At 42.8% G+C, this 14,010-nt stretch overlaps 1 protein-coding gene across 4 annotated transcripts in view; it reads left to right on the top strand.

Annotated features, from left to right (window-relative positions):
- Window positions 1-4,416: 4,416 nt before the first annotated feature.
- SLIT2 (slit guidance ligand 2) overlaps window positions 4,417-14,010 on the top strand; it is a 383,800-nt gene continuing 374,206 nt past the window's right edge. For 3 of the 4 annotated variants that reach the window (XM_019928425.3, XM_019928427.3, XM_073805113.1), the window contains exons 1-3: window positions 4,418-6,497; window positions 9,235-9,306; window positions 10,465-10,536. In XM_019928425.3, the coding sequence (XP_019783984.1) occupies window positions 6,319-6,497; window positions 9,235-9,306; window positions 10,465-10,536 (323 nt within the window). In that variant the 5' untranslated portion in view covers window positions 4,418-6,318. Of the gene's footprint in view, window positions 6,498-9,234; window positions 9,307-10,464; window positions 10,537-14,010 lie in introns of all 4 variants that reach the window. The other variant, XM_033856893.2, reaches the window with a different exon arrangement.

A 14,010-nucleotide genomic window follows, 5' to 3' on the forward strand; every position in this document is an offset into this window, starting at 1 on the left:
TAATGTCTCAGAATTAAAGGAGCTGAGACATACATGGTGAGGAGCTCAGGGTCTGGAACCAGATATTACTTAATAAATATGGTTACATTATTACTGAGGACTGGGAAGGATCTATAGTTCAACTGGTCTAATCCCAACATTATATAATTGAGAAAAACTAAGTCCAGAGAATCTAAATGATATATCCAAAGCTTCCCAAGCATTCGCACTTAGCAGCATATCCAAATTTCAGATTTTCATTTTCATTTCACTAAACCATCAACAGGATATTTTATTATGTCACTGGAAAACCAACTCCACCTCTTCAAAAGAATATTATGGGACATAATTATCTTGAAACTAATTGTATCCATCTTCCCTCTTTTGTTCTTGATCTTTCCTCTACTCTTAAAATACCTTTCCCAGGGTTTCCCAGGGCTCAGCACAGGAGCTACTTGATCATTGTAATAGTTAATTGAAATATCTAATCTGTTCTCACAATACAAATAAAATATTTTAGAAATGTTCACCTCTGAGTAGTAGTAGTAATGATGAAAATAATTATACTGCCCTTTATTTAATAAATAAATACCTAACAGCACAATACCTCTATACTAGCATAGAGGTATTGTGCTGTTAGTTTGACAGATATGATCTTAATCTTCCTGATAATCATGAAAAGTAGGCATTTTTATTCCCATACATATGAAATACTAAACTGGAAAAAACTTGTGTAATGAATTTGGTACCTGGCTGAGACATAACAATTAGAACAGCTTGCTGAGATGGAAGCTCCTTCCATTTCTCAAGGCCATTTCTTTGGAAAATGAGTCTAAATTCTTGTTACCTCTGTGGGGCTGCCCATGAAAACATTTTGGTGCCCCCTAGAGGTTATCAGGAATGTACACTTGTCAAATGCCAGGAAATGGGAAGCTGAAGTCAATTCAGCAGGTGCTACCTATCATTCATTGCTGCCTGAGTCTCCAAACTTAGATACAACCACAGAGGAACTCTAGAGAGTTGTGATTCTCCAGCTTCAGTGAGTATCAAAACCACCTGGCAGCTTATTAGAACTCAGGTTTATGGACTCCAGCCCCAGAGTTTCTGACTGAGTGTGCTGAGGTGGGGCCTGAAAATGTGCATTTCTAACTATAATCCCTGGTGTTTCTGATGCTGCTGGTCCAGGGACCACACTCTGAAAACCACTGCCCTAGAGAATCATCTCAAAGTTTAAGCTAGCTCCAGAAGCTGGTCCGGTTTCAGTAATTGGGCACAGCTACTGTCAATACTAGTTCTCCCCTGCTCCCTTTAGATGATGTAAACAGTGTGTGCAGAGAGATGTGGACAACTGTATGAGGGTGACACTTCCTGATGAACTATAGATTCCTTGATCTCTGGGAATTCCAGAGACTCTATAGGGTGGGTGTAGGAGAACCAGTTGAGGTATGAGGTCAGAGAACTCAGGTTCTGGTTTCAGCTGTGTCATGTAATCAGACCTGGCTGAAGACCAACCTCCTCACCTGAACACAAATAAAGTAGCCACCATCTAGAACTACACTGTGGTTTTAACTCTATCAAATAGCTTGGAACCTAGGAGGCATGAAACAAATTTTAATTAAATCTTCATCTCCATGATGTTATGGTTCCATATTTACATTTCCAATATAAAAATATTATAAGAAAAAATATGTAATTAACATGAAAACATTTTGAAACAATGGTAAATGGTAACATGAAAGTAAAATCCACAGAATTATTCTGTAAGTTTCATGAATTCAATCAATGCTATTACTGTTATCTAACTCTGTTTTTACTCATATTTACCTACTTTTCATCAATTCTCCTTTCTTATTCCTTTTCCCCATGTATCCCAATTTCACCAAATTTTCCTCCATAGAAAATGCAAATTGAGAGAATGCCTTCTCATTTTTGTTTCAGTTTGTTTTTTTACTGTATGAGTGTTTAAACGTTTAAATTGTTTTCTCAATCATTCTAGCAACTGGATTTATTTTCTCAAGGTAATAGGGGACTTGAATGTTGACTCTAGTGGATTCTACTTCTGTTTAATCTAGGTCGGGATTTATGGAGAGCTCATGTGGTGACAAAAGGGACCACAGAAGACTTTCTTCAGGATGGGTGTAACAGAGTCAAAGAGAAATTCAGAACTCATTTGGGAACAACATAATCTAGAAAGAACTAAGACCTAGAAGTTAATGGTCCTGAAGCATGTGAAGCCTCCAAAAACATCCTGAAATAATACTGAAGGAATAATATATTTTTTTGAATGAGAAATCTGGTCACTCATGTATAAATTTCCCTTTATTAACTGAAAAGTTGATGACACAAAGAAATTAATACGTCATGTCTCTCAGGAATTAGTTGTAGTTTTCCTTTCTTAATGAAATCCACTGGACATATCTTCTCATTCAACTTTGTATCAAATTAAAAAATATGTTTCTGTAGGCTGTGAATGTTATTTTTGGCTCTTTTCTTGGTTTTACACAGAACGGAAAGGGAGCCAGAGAAGGAATCAAACTTGAACTCACGTCTATGACTTGCATTGTGCAATGCTATAAATAGCATGACTTGTGAATATTTGGAATGCAAGATATGTTTTTGCAAGTAAAATACAGAATCATGATTCTATGTGGTGGATGAAGTTGAACATAAATACTCATATCTTGTTGCTGACAGGGTATCAAAGTTGTGGAATTAGGTTAATTAGTGTAGGGGTAAACATATTTCAACCACATAATTCACTAGTACAGACTAAAGAAAATTCCCTAGGGGTGTGTGCGGTGGGGAGTGATGGAAGAATCCTTCATCAGTGATAGGTACTTGTTCTTCGTCTCATTTTCCTTACAGGAAAAATGTGACTCTGGCTTCCACTTTTTCTTTCTTAAGGAAGTTATGTAATAGACCTTTAAGCTAAAATCTAGAAGGACAAATGAGTTAATGAATGTTAAATGCTTTTGAAGTATTTAAAAGAACAGAGGACTATTAAATCTGTGGCATTAAAATGAGTACTCCTCAGAGTTCCAATTCATTTACCTAATGGGTACCCCGTCTTTGGAGATGCCCTCACAGTGGCTTTAAGTTTTCCAGGGCAGGCAAAATGACATAGGTAGAGGTAGCCATTTTGCAAAGATATTTCGGAAAATGTAAGTAGGAAAAAAGTTATTGGGGATGTGGGAGAAATTTCAGATTGAGGATATTCTTGTGGTAAAGAAATCGGTCAATTTTCAGAGCACCTCCTGTGTGTCGGGCGTATTGTTAGATGCTGGGAATAGAAAAATGAATTGGATGGGTCCTCTTGCCTTCAAGGGGGTGACAGATAATTACACAAATAATTATCACACTGTGAGACTGGTATTAAGCTGGGGACTTGCACAAATTCCTGTGAAAGCGGTGAAAGGTGGAATGGAAGCAGGAAGAACGAGGTGAGACGTTTTAAATTCAAGCTAAATTGTTGACTCATTTAGATGCCATTTCAAACAATAGTGACTTTGGTTTTTGCTGGGGGCGGCGGGGCGTGGGGTGGGAGGCAGGAGAGTGGTAGCAGTTGTCGGACACACATCACACTAAAAAGACAAGAAGAAACAAGGAAATTCTCTTCCAAAACAGTGAGGAAAAAATATCCAGAACTTCCCTGAAATAAAGGAAGCCTTCTGGCTACAACGTGCGTTGCTAGGGATTTATTTTTTTCCTCCTTTCCTAAGAGAGTAAAATCACGCAGACACATTCAAGCCCTTAGAGTTTTGCGAGCATATTGTGTATTCAGGACGTCAACTGAGCATGGTGTTAAGTGCGTGACTATAAAGAAAGGGTTAAACGGAAGGGGGTGGGTCGGAGATGGGAAGGCTGGCGAGAAGGTTCAAAAACACCATTTTCCAACTTGCAAAAACTCTGAACTTTTAAGCACCCAAAAATACACATGTGTGTGTCTGTGAGCTCAGGCAGATCTATTTCGGTAGAATTAAAAAAAAAATTAAAATCGTAATCTCTCTCTCTCTGTGCTTCAAACACCGAGCAGCCCCCTTAGGATCGCTTGGCAAAAGCTGCAGCAGAGGCACCGGCAGCGCTATTTACGAGCCGCGCTCAAAGCCACCCTCTCGTCCTTCCCCCGCTGCGAACTACCGTCTTCGAGTCTGGGTCACCTCTGGGGCCCTGGAGTTGGGGGCGGGGCCCGGGAACCTCCTTCCTCCGCCAAACTTTGCCCGGGCGTGGGAGCGAGGGCGCGAGCCGCGGTGCGCGGGAACGCGCCGCCGACCGCCGCCTCCGCCGGGCGCTGGCAGCCGGGGGCCTCACCTCTCAGCTGCGAGGTGCGGGCTCCCAGCGCTCAGCCAGTGGGCGGTGCCGGCCCGCGCGGGGCGGAGCCGAGGGGGTGGGGGCTCCGCCGGGTATATAAAGCCGGCGCCGGCTTAACTTCTGACTTGGGGTTATTTATTTGGGGAGTTCGCGGACGGCGGAGACTGGCGGAGGCTGGAGGCGGCGGCGGTGGTGGCTGCCGCAGACGGTGGTTAAAAAAAGGCGGCGGCGGCGAGTGATGGGAGCGCCGTGGCTCCCGGGCGCAGGCGGGAGCTACCGAGCTTTCCGGGCAAGGCGGGAGCGCTGAGGAGAAAGGGGAGCGTCCGGGGTCTCGCGCCCGGCTCCACAGGCGCGGGCTGGGTTTTTGTTCGGCTGCGCTGAGCGCCAGGCAGCCCGAGCCAACAACTCCAGTTACAACAACAACCCACCTTCCCGCAGCCGAGCGAGACTAGGGCTGCTGCGTCCGTCCTATTGTTTAGACACTTGCCAGGAGCTCGGGAGTCAGCAGAGCCACCGAGTCCCCGCTCCCTGTCGCCGCTTTCTCTCTTCCCCACTTCCCTCCCCCAAGAAAGGGGCGCAGAAAGCCACTTGGAGAGGGGGAAGAGCCTGGAAGGAGACAAGCTGCTCCGGACTGCGGCCGCCGAGTCAGGTGCAGCGCCCAGAGTCGGGCGGCGTCGCGACGTCGGCGGTACGACTCCCACCGTGGCTGTGGGGACTGGATTCAAACCCTGGGAAAAGTTCCTGCACTTTGAGAAGGAGAACCCACTTGTGGGCTGTCGGGGGGAGACCGAGGGGCTGCCCCGGCCCAGGAGCCTGCTTTTATTTCTTCCACCTTTGCCATCAGGTGTCTGCTGCGGAGCTGCGGCGTATCCGGGAGACGAGAGGGGCTGACACACGCACGCACATAGGACTGCCGTTCAGCTGCCTCCTGGGGTCTCCTCGGATTAGCAGATACCACAGACCCAGCTGCCATCTCTCCACCGTCCGGAACGCCCCGGGAGGACCCGGGAAGCGGGTCTTGGCCTTTGCACTCTTTCTGGCCGGCCGGTCAGCCATTCCCTAGTCAGCCTTAGCAGGAGCTCTCATCCTCAACTTGGCCTCTTGGATTTCCTCTCCCGGGGTCGTGACTAGTGGATATTCCTGCTTGCTGGGCGGCTCGATTGCCCTTTTGTCTTTTCTGCGTGACCCCGTGGAAGGCCCTCGTGCGGAGCGTCTCCAAGGACGCCGGGGCGGGAGGCGGAATTGCCCAGACATCCTTCAGCGAAGTGCATGTGTGTTTGCAAATCGTCCTCCGCTGTCGGTAGACGACGAGGACCGGCCCGGGCTGCGGAGGAGCAGCAGGCCGGTGGGGCAGGCCGCGTGAGTGAGCCTCGCCAGGAGCCCCGCAGCGCGGTCCCGCGCCCCCTAGGCTGCGCGTCAGCCCGGTGCGCCCCCGCGCGCCATGTCCGGTCGTTCAGCGCGCTCCGCTCCCGGCCCGCGGGGCTCCTGCGCCTTCTAGTTTCGGAGAGCCCACTTTGACCGAGGCCACCATTCCTACTGAGCCTCCTTCTTCTGTCTCCTACCGTCCTCACTGGAATTGGATTTGCGGAGGGGGTCGGTGGAACCGGATCACCCCTGTTCCACGCGCAACTGGCCCCTGCATCTTCACGATCTTCACCGCGGTTGGGAGCTCCAGGTGTTTTACCTCCAAGTTGATATTTGTGAGGCAGACGACGCGTGATCTCCTCCCCGCTGCTTTGGGGTCTCCCTGTAGCCTTGGCCGGGCCAACTGATCTTCAGGACCTAAAGTTGCCCAAGGAGCGCCTGCCTTGCAGGAGGAGGGTGAGGGGAGCTGAGAGGCGTGTATCTGTGTTAGCTTTACTGCCTTGAATATTACTGTTACTTCTATATTATCTTGTGCACGTTATCCGGACACTCTGGGTTGCTAGACTCGCGCCAGGCACTGGGCCTCAGGCACAGCGCAGTTCCAACAGAGCAGCAAGCTAAAGAGAAAACCCCTGGCGCCGGCGAGCTAGGAGGCGGCGGGGGAAGATGCGCGGCGTGGGCTGGCAGACGCTGTCCCTGTCGCTGGGGTTAGTGCTGGCGATCCTGAACAAGGTGGCGCCGCAAGCGTGTCCGGCGCAGTGCTCCTGCTCCGGGAGCACAGTGGACTGTCACGGGCTGGCGCTGCGCAGTGTGCCCAGGAACATCCCCCGCAGCACTGAGAGACTGTGAGTATGGGCTCTTCCTCCCCCTTCCTCCCCACCATCGGGGTTGCGCAGCCCCTGCGTCGAGACTGGAGGGACTGAGCGGCACAGAGAACTGTGCCTGGGTCAGTCCTCACTAGCTTTCCCGAAGGCGCATCCTGGTCTTGAACTCTCTGGGAGGGCGCTGCCCGGGGAGGGGCCACTGCCCAAGGAGGGGCGGGCCCGCTGGCTGCTGCGCTTGGTCCCTTCCTCCGGCTCCAGTCCCGCCACTCGCAGCCCTTTGCGGGCGAGTTCTGTGAGGTTGGGGAGACGGGGAGATGGGGGACGAATAGTCGCGGGTGCCTGGGGCAAGGGAGACGCGACTTTGTTCCTCGGACTCTGCAAACGGAGTCACCTTGCGGTTGGGAACTGTCGCGGGTCGGTTCAGGGCCGAGTCCCGGCTCTTGTCATCGCGGGGTGGCGCGAAGAAGGGGGGTTGACGCGGGAGGGGGGGTACTCAAAAGAGAGAAACCTCCGCTCCCCGGCTTTGTGTCGCCCTCCTGGGGACTGAGGGAGAGGAGACGGGGTCGTGGGGCGGCTGAGCCCGCCCAGGGGCGCTTCTACAGGCCGCGGAAGGAAGGATGCCCCAGGACGGCAGCAGCTTTCGCGGTGGCCGCGCGCAGCCCCCCGCGACTCTTCCCCCGCCTTTCATTTCCCCTGGGAGGAGGCGGCGGCGGCGGCGAGCCCCAATGACCTGTCCGAGGGGGAAGGTTCCGGAGGCGGACCACGTCCCGTCGGCTAGGCGAAGTTAGGGCTGGTTCTCCAAGCGGAGCCGGCCAAGTCGCGTCTGACCAATTTGGTGACCCCGCGGCCCTCGGCTGCCCCCTTCGGCCCTTCCTGCTGAGCCCTAGTGCCCCCTTTCCACCTTTCTGGCAGTTTCTGCGTCCCTGCTTGTGGCAGCCTCTCCCCTTCCTTCCTCTCTTCGCGCTCTGCTGCCCGCAGACATCCCCGCCTCCCTGTCTCTGTGAGCCTCTAATGAAGAAGTAATCGCAACGCGGGTGTTGACGGCCCACGCGCCGCTTGTGGGGCGCTTTCCGAGTTCAGGGAAGTGGAGCGTGGAGGCCGTTCTCTTTGTGAACGCAGAGGCCGCCGCCCCGCGCTTCCCGGGCGCCCGGGGCGCGCTCCCCTCACCGCTGAGCTTGGGCCCGGCGGGGCGAGGGCGGCCGGGGCAGCGCTCTCAGGCTGCGCTCCCCGGGCTCCTGCGTCCCCAGGCTGCGAGGGGGGCGGACGGCGGAGGGGACGCCTTGGATTCGCAGGTTTCCACCAGCTCGGCCCGCAGCGCGGCGAGTCGATCTTCTTATCCAACCCATTTTCCTCGCCCTCAGTTTAAAGGCCAGAGTTGAGCCATTCCTTCCCTTGCCAGTGGCTGCCCCATCCCGAGCCCCACTGGGCCGCCCGCTACTCCGTCTCTGCCCTCCTTCCCTGGCCCGCAGCGCTGGGCAGGTTGAGTCCCTACCCAGGGTATCTTGTCAGAATATGATCTCCCAAGTTTGTCTGGGACTGGGGGGCTGGCGGTGGCGGTTGGGACTCAGCTTATGGCAAGTAGCCCGGATAAAGAAAGACCCCAACCACTGTAGGAACAATTCGATGGTACTTTGCTCAGCACGGAAAATGGGTTGGGGAGAAAGCAGTGCAGAACTCTCTTTTAGCCCTTGTCATTTCATGCTATTCAGAACAGTTTAAAGTTTAAGCACTAACATGTCTTATTCAGCAAAAAGGGAACGGTTCGGGGAAAAAATAGCAATTGAGTTTTAAGGTCCTTGAAAAAAAATTTACCCCTATGAGGGATCTATAAAGAAGTTTCAGAAAATAGTTTACTCAGTGCTGGCTTATAAAATTATGTCATTGACAACATAAACACATTAAATACACATGATGTTTTCAAAGTCAAGGTGGGGTTTACTTCCGTGAAGGAGAACATTCAAACCGCAGCAAAGCCTGGTTTTATTTGAAATGATTGGAACCAGGGCAAGTTTAGATCTTGACCTAAGATGCCAGAAAAGGGGTTTGTGACTCTTGAGGGAAACGTGGTGCTGAAATCTGAACAAAAATGTCAGGGCCTGAATACTATTTCCACTATTGCCCTTGCTAGTAGTTTTCACTTTACAGTCACAGCGGGTGTCCCCGAGCTGCAAACGAAGAGTTTCGTTTTCATACAAACATAGAATTGTTGGAAGGTAAATGCTTATAAATGCGAGTCTTTGAAGTGCAGTTCTTTTGATGGCACTCAAACTTTATTCTTTGCCTTAGGAAGTTTAGCCATGGTGCCACCTAAGGATAGGGTTCTGAATTTTTAAAATTTTCTTCCTGAATAGTATTAGAAAAGTGTTCCTTTAACTTCCTGAAGGTAACTTTTTGGGAACATTACTAACAATAATAGTGAATATCAGAATACCTGTGAAATTAATATACACCTCCTTATAAAAGCAAAAATTGAAAGCATCCCATATACACACAAAAGAAAACATCTCTTGATAACAGAATCACTTCATTTTCTTGTCATATGACAGCAAGCATGGACTCTGTAAACTTAATCATTTTAAAAATTTTCTTTCAGAGATGACTTCCTTTTCTTTCTCTGTCTTTTACTTTGCAAACTACTTTAGTAATTGGAACTGATCCTTTATCTCAAAGCTCTTATTTTGTTTATATTTGTCTTTGTTTAACTAGATAGTGGTAGAAATTAAACAGAACTTTCATTTTCTTACTTGTTTTCTCTTAGGGATTTGAATGGAAATAACATCACACGGATTACTAAGACAGATTTTGCTGGTCTTCGACACCTAAGAGTTCTGTAAGTATGTTCTTCTGTGTTTTGGAGAATTCTCTTTTGTTTTTTAAGGTTGTGTATTTTGAATTGTTACTGATCTCAGTTTTAATAACTGCCTCAATGACAGAAACATAAAATTTTAAAAGGCCTTAGTTTCCTTTTTTTTTTTTTGTTTATCAGTGTACTTCAATTTTAATAAAAATGTAGGCCTTTATTTTAAGGTTGGATGCAAGCCATAGAAACAGTATAATGGAAATGACTTCAAATGTTTGCTATACCATACCGTAAGTGCCTTATGCATATAAAAATGTAGAATAGTTGCTTTTACAATATGAATGAGTAATGTGAGACATTTGATATATTTTTAGGATTTGAGATTAACTATAAAGAATTTAAGTGGGCCTGCATTTTATTATTGCTAATATAAAAATGTTCAGACTCTTCTAGCAAGCAACATGTACCTATATTTTGTAACATTAAAATCAAACAATCCAGGTTTTCGCAGAGTTTTTAGTGGGAACTGTTTCTCTATAAAAATATGTTGGTCATATTTTGAATCATTTCTTGTATTTTAAAGCTTTGCAACTCATAAAATTGTTGCAGTATGATTACTTTTTTAATTAATGTGTTAAGTTAGTTGTGAATAAACAATCATTTGAGATTCAGTGTAATGTAAAATTGTTTTTACCTATAGATTTATAAATGTTTACATTGCAGTGCACATATACTTTTGATCATGCGTGTTCATTGTTCACTTTTGAAAAACACATTTTTGGCCTTTATGAATTCTTCCAATTTCTGACATATATCCATCAGTGAATTGAAGTATGTGTATGATGAATTATTGTATGTTGTTTCTTTCAGTTAAGAATTCACTTGAAAAACAGCCATCAGAGTTGTAGTGTCATGGGTTACTTTTCAGGATATACTATAGTTTAAGGTTCAGGATTCTGACAAAATTTTGTGAGAAACTGAATTAGCATTTTTTATGAAAGTTTCGTGATGAGGATGCTATTTTCCTTCCCTGATTTTTCTCAGATACAACATTGTTAGATTTGATATTGAATCTCAAACCAGAGCAGTATTTAACTTCATAAAGGGACAAGTTTTCAGTTGCTGAACTGACACTTTTTCAGATGGTGAGTGGTAACATTAAGACTCCTGTTATACTTTGCATTTCAGTCAGCTTATGGAGAATAAGATTAGCACCATTGAAAGAGGAGCATTCCAGGATCTTAAAGAACTGGAGAGACTGTAAGTATTTTCAATTCCAAACTTATGACGACATAACTATATTTTAAAATAGTTGCATTTCAAGGACCATGTCTTCAATTTCATGTCTTAGTCTTTGTAAGTTTACGGAAAAAAGAAGTTGATAAAGTGATTTTCAAACTAATTTACAATTAGAAATAATAGAATTTTTGCATAAATAGTACTAACTTGTACAAGTTCAAAAATACAGACTTACTTTCCTGAGACATTTACTTCCTTGGTAACCATTGCTTTGGTACTTAGAGATGTACATTTTTTCTTATTTTTCATCTAGTTTGTTTTATTTGCTTATGTAGGAAGAAAGGTGGTAATTTTATTTGCATTTATGGTACATTATGGAAAAGAAGAGTTTTGCTGATAGTTATTTTAGTTCCCATGCTATTGCTATGTGTGTCATTAGTGACATTTGAGGAAATATTTAAAGTTCTTAGTGATAAAGATTTACTTTCTGATATTTAACACTTGTGGTGAATATTATTAATAACTGCTATTCACAGTTTTATTTCATTATTTTATAGTAGCTTTCTAAATTTTTTTTTGCTGGAAAAAGAATTTAGTAGAAATGGAAGTAAGAGTTATGTTATCAAAGCACATCATTTAACATTGTTTTTTTCCAAGAAGATCAAATGTGAACTTCAGGATTTAAAATACATTTTTATTTTTTCAGACACAAAATTTTATGGATTGTTATATATTACTGGAGGACCATTATTATTTAATGCCTATAGTGTATATATACAAAAGACAAAAACCTCTGCTGAAATAATTAGATAAAATACACAGTTTGTCATTTGAAATATGAATAACATATCTCCATATGTCTTGATAATTCAAGTTTAGTAGCTTTGCATTTCTAAGGGCAAATATCAGCTCTCTTAAAAGTAGCAACAATTATTTTAATGTTTCCATGCCTGCTTTAAGAGGCACTTTAGGTAAAAATAAACATTTTATTTAAAATAAAATTTATTTATTTAAATAAATTTATTTATTTAAAATAGTGAAATATGAAGTTCATTTAGGGCATAGCACGTGCTCAGATTCACTGGGCCCAAGGGCAAAAGTTAATTCTGTGTAACTGTAAATATAAAAGTGGCTTGTCAATTTCTAAGGTATTTGTAAATATAGGCTACACTTTTATAACCTAGAGTAAAATTAAACAGAGATATCTAATTTATTTTGCTATAAAATTTTGTTCATGAATAATATTACAATATAGCGATATAATTGTGGAATTCAAAATAAATTTAAAACCACTACTTAGAGTTAGTTTTGGGGAGGAAATAAAAATAAGTTAAATATTGGGTTAAGTTTATAACAAAGTTTATAAGTTCGTAAGCTGTTTCTTAACATATAAAAATACTCTGAAAGTATTTATTCTTTGATATCTTTTATGAATAGCTAATCTCTAGTGAGAACTTGGCAAAAGTATTTTTAATTCATCCATTAAAAACTAAGCATTAATATAATTTAAATGTTTAGTAAGATGAATAGATAATTTAAAATTATCATTTAAGCATTAACAGTTTTTTCCATGAGTAACTTTTATTTATTCATATATATGAGTTTAGTAGTCACATATATACATTTTTCCATGTGAGAGAGAGAGAGAGATATATGTATGTATATTTTTTTCTTAAACAACTTTGATATCATTGAAGGATTCTCAGTGGCTTTTCATGAAGTCTGTATTTTGTTTATATTGTAATTTTAAATATTTTCAGAAACACTGGAATAAAACAAACTTTCTCATTATTTTTCAAGCCACTTTGGAGTACCATTTGAACTTTCATCTTGAATAAATGAACTTTTCCTAAAAATTATTAACCAGATACCTTATGATCTGAAATTCGATTAAAGTTGTAAGTAGGTACTATTTTTTGACTTTTACTTCCCCGGGAATGTCACTTCATCTCAGAACAATTTTCTGTTCTACGGAGATGCAGTCAGATGTTGCAGAGTGGGAGGAGGATTTGTAATTTTGAATGAAAACTAATATATATGCAGGACTTCTTTAAATCACCCCAGCTGTTGGCCGAGAGCAAATATTTCATATTTGTGAGGAAAAGCTGAGAAAATTCCTTTTGTTTACAACTGCCAAGTCCATCTGATGGAAGCACATTGTTATCTGACAGCCAATTCATCTCCTTGGGACTCTGGAATTCAAAACCATTTCTTAGGAGCATTGTGGATACACTTTTCAAATATTTATTTCTTTAAATACATTAAATGGCAAGCAGTTTTGCTAAAGAATGCATTCAGGTTATTGTGGAACAAACTACTTTAAATTTTTTTCAGTATATTAATTAAAAAAAATTTTAAAAAGCTACCCAGAGAGTTCTATAATCAAATTACTGTGGCCTTATAATAATATTATTATGGTATATATTCTTATTGTAGTAGGTGATGTCATTAACATCACACAAATTACCTTTTTTTCCCCCGAAAGTTGCAAGAGACAGTGTAATAAACAGGAAGTAATCAGTGAATTAACTTATAAATAATTATACCTTGTGTGAGTTTATATGTTTTTTTAGCAATTTAAATGTGAGTTTTAAATTCAAACTCCAAATTATGAAAAGGTGTATAAATGCAGGTTTATCTTGTGAATGCCATTTATACTGTATATATAATATAGCAAGTTAATTTTCTTTCTTTGTGTGAAGAACAAAAAATAAAAACATTAACTTTATTCATATGCAATTTATGGTTCTAAGTTATTTTTTCATTTTAAAATGATAAAATCAGAACAATTCCAAATATTTTATGAGTATTTCAAAATTATAAGTTTTTTTCTTTTTACTTTATGTTGCTAGAGTTTTAACTTGATCAGAAAGAAGACATCTGAGAACAGAAGATAAGAGCTGTGCCTTTTAGAAATCCAACTTTTAATCTCTAAGAAACAGGGTCATGTGATTAGGTTGGATTTAATTTTAGTATAGGATGAGAAAATCATTATTGGCAAATCAAAGCATTATAGCTACAAAAGAAACACATTTTTTCCACTTCAAAGAATTGATGAAATACAAGGTTATCAGTCAAAATGTCAAGTAGTAGATGGGTATTGAAATCCTCCCTCCCTTCTTCCCTTTTCTGTCTCACTGCCTCCTTTCCCTTCACTTCCTTCTTTGTATTGTATAGAGAACAACAGCAGATGATATGATGATCAGGATGTGGTTATGAATCATTGTAAAAGGAATAAGTTTTAATCATGCCTACACACTATGAGCACACAGTACTTCCTGTTTTGTCAGTTTCCTACTTTATGCCCAGACCTAACATGTGCACTGGTGGATTCCCATGGATGCTCTGTGTTGCCGGTAGTACCTGCTTATCTGAGATGAGAATGAAGCCTTGAGAATGTGCCTCATGTAGATTGCATTAACAGGTCTCATTGTTTAATCAAATGTTCAAATGAAATCTAATATAGTTAAGTGACTAGATAGTCAATGGAAATTA

The sequence above is a fragment of the Tursiops truncatus genome, chromosome 5 (assembly GCF_011762595.2).
Source record: "Tursiops truncatus isolate mTurTru1 chromosome 5, mTurTru1.mat.Y, whole genome shotgun sequence".
In the NCBI taxonomy this organism is placed as follows: Eukaryota; Metazoa; Chordata; class Mammalia; order Artiodactyla; family Delphinidae; genus Tursiops; species Tursiops truncatus.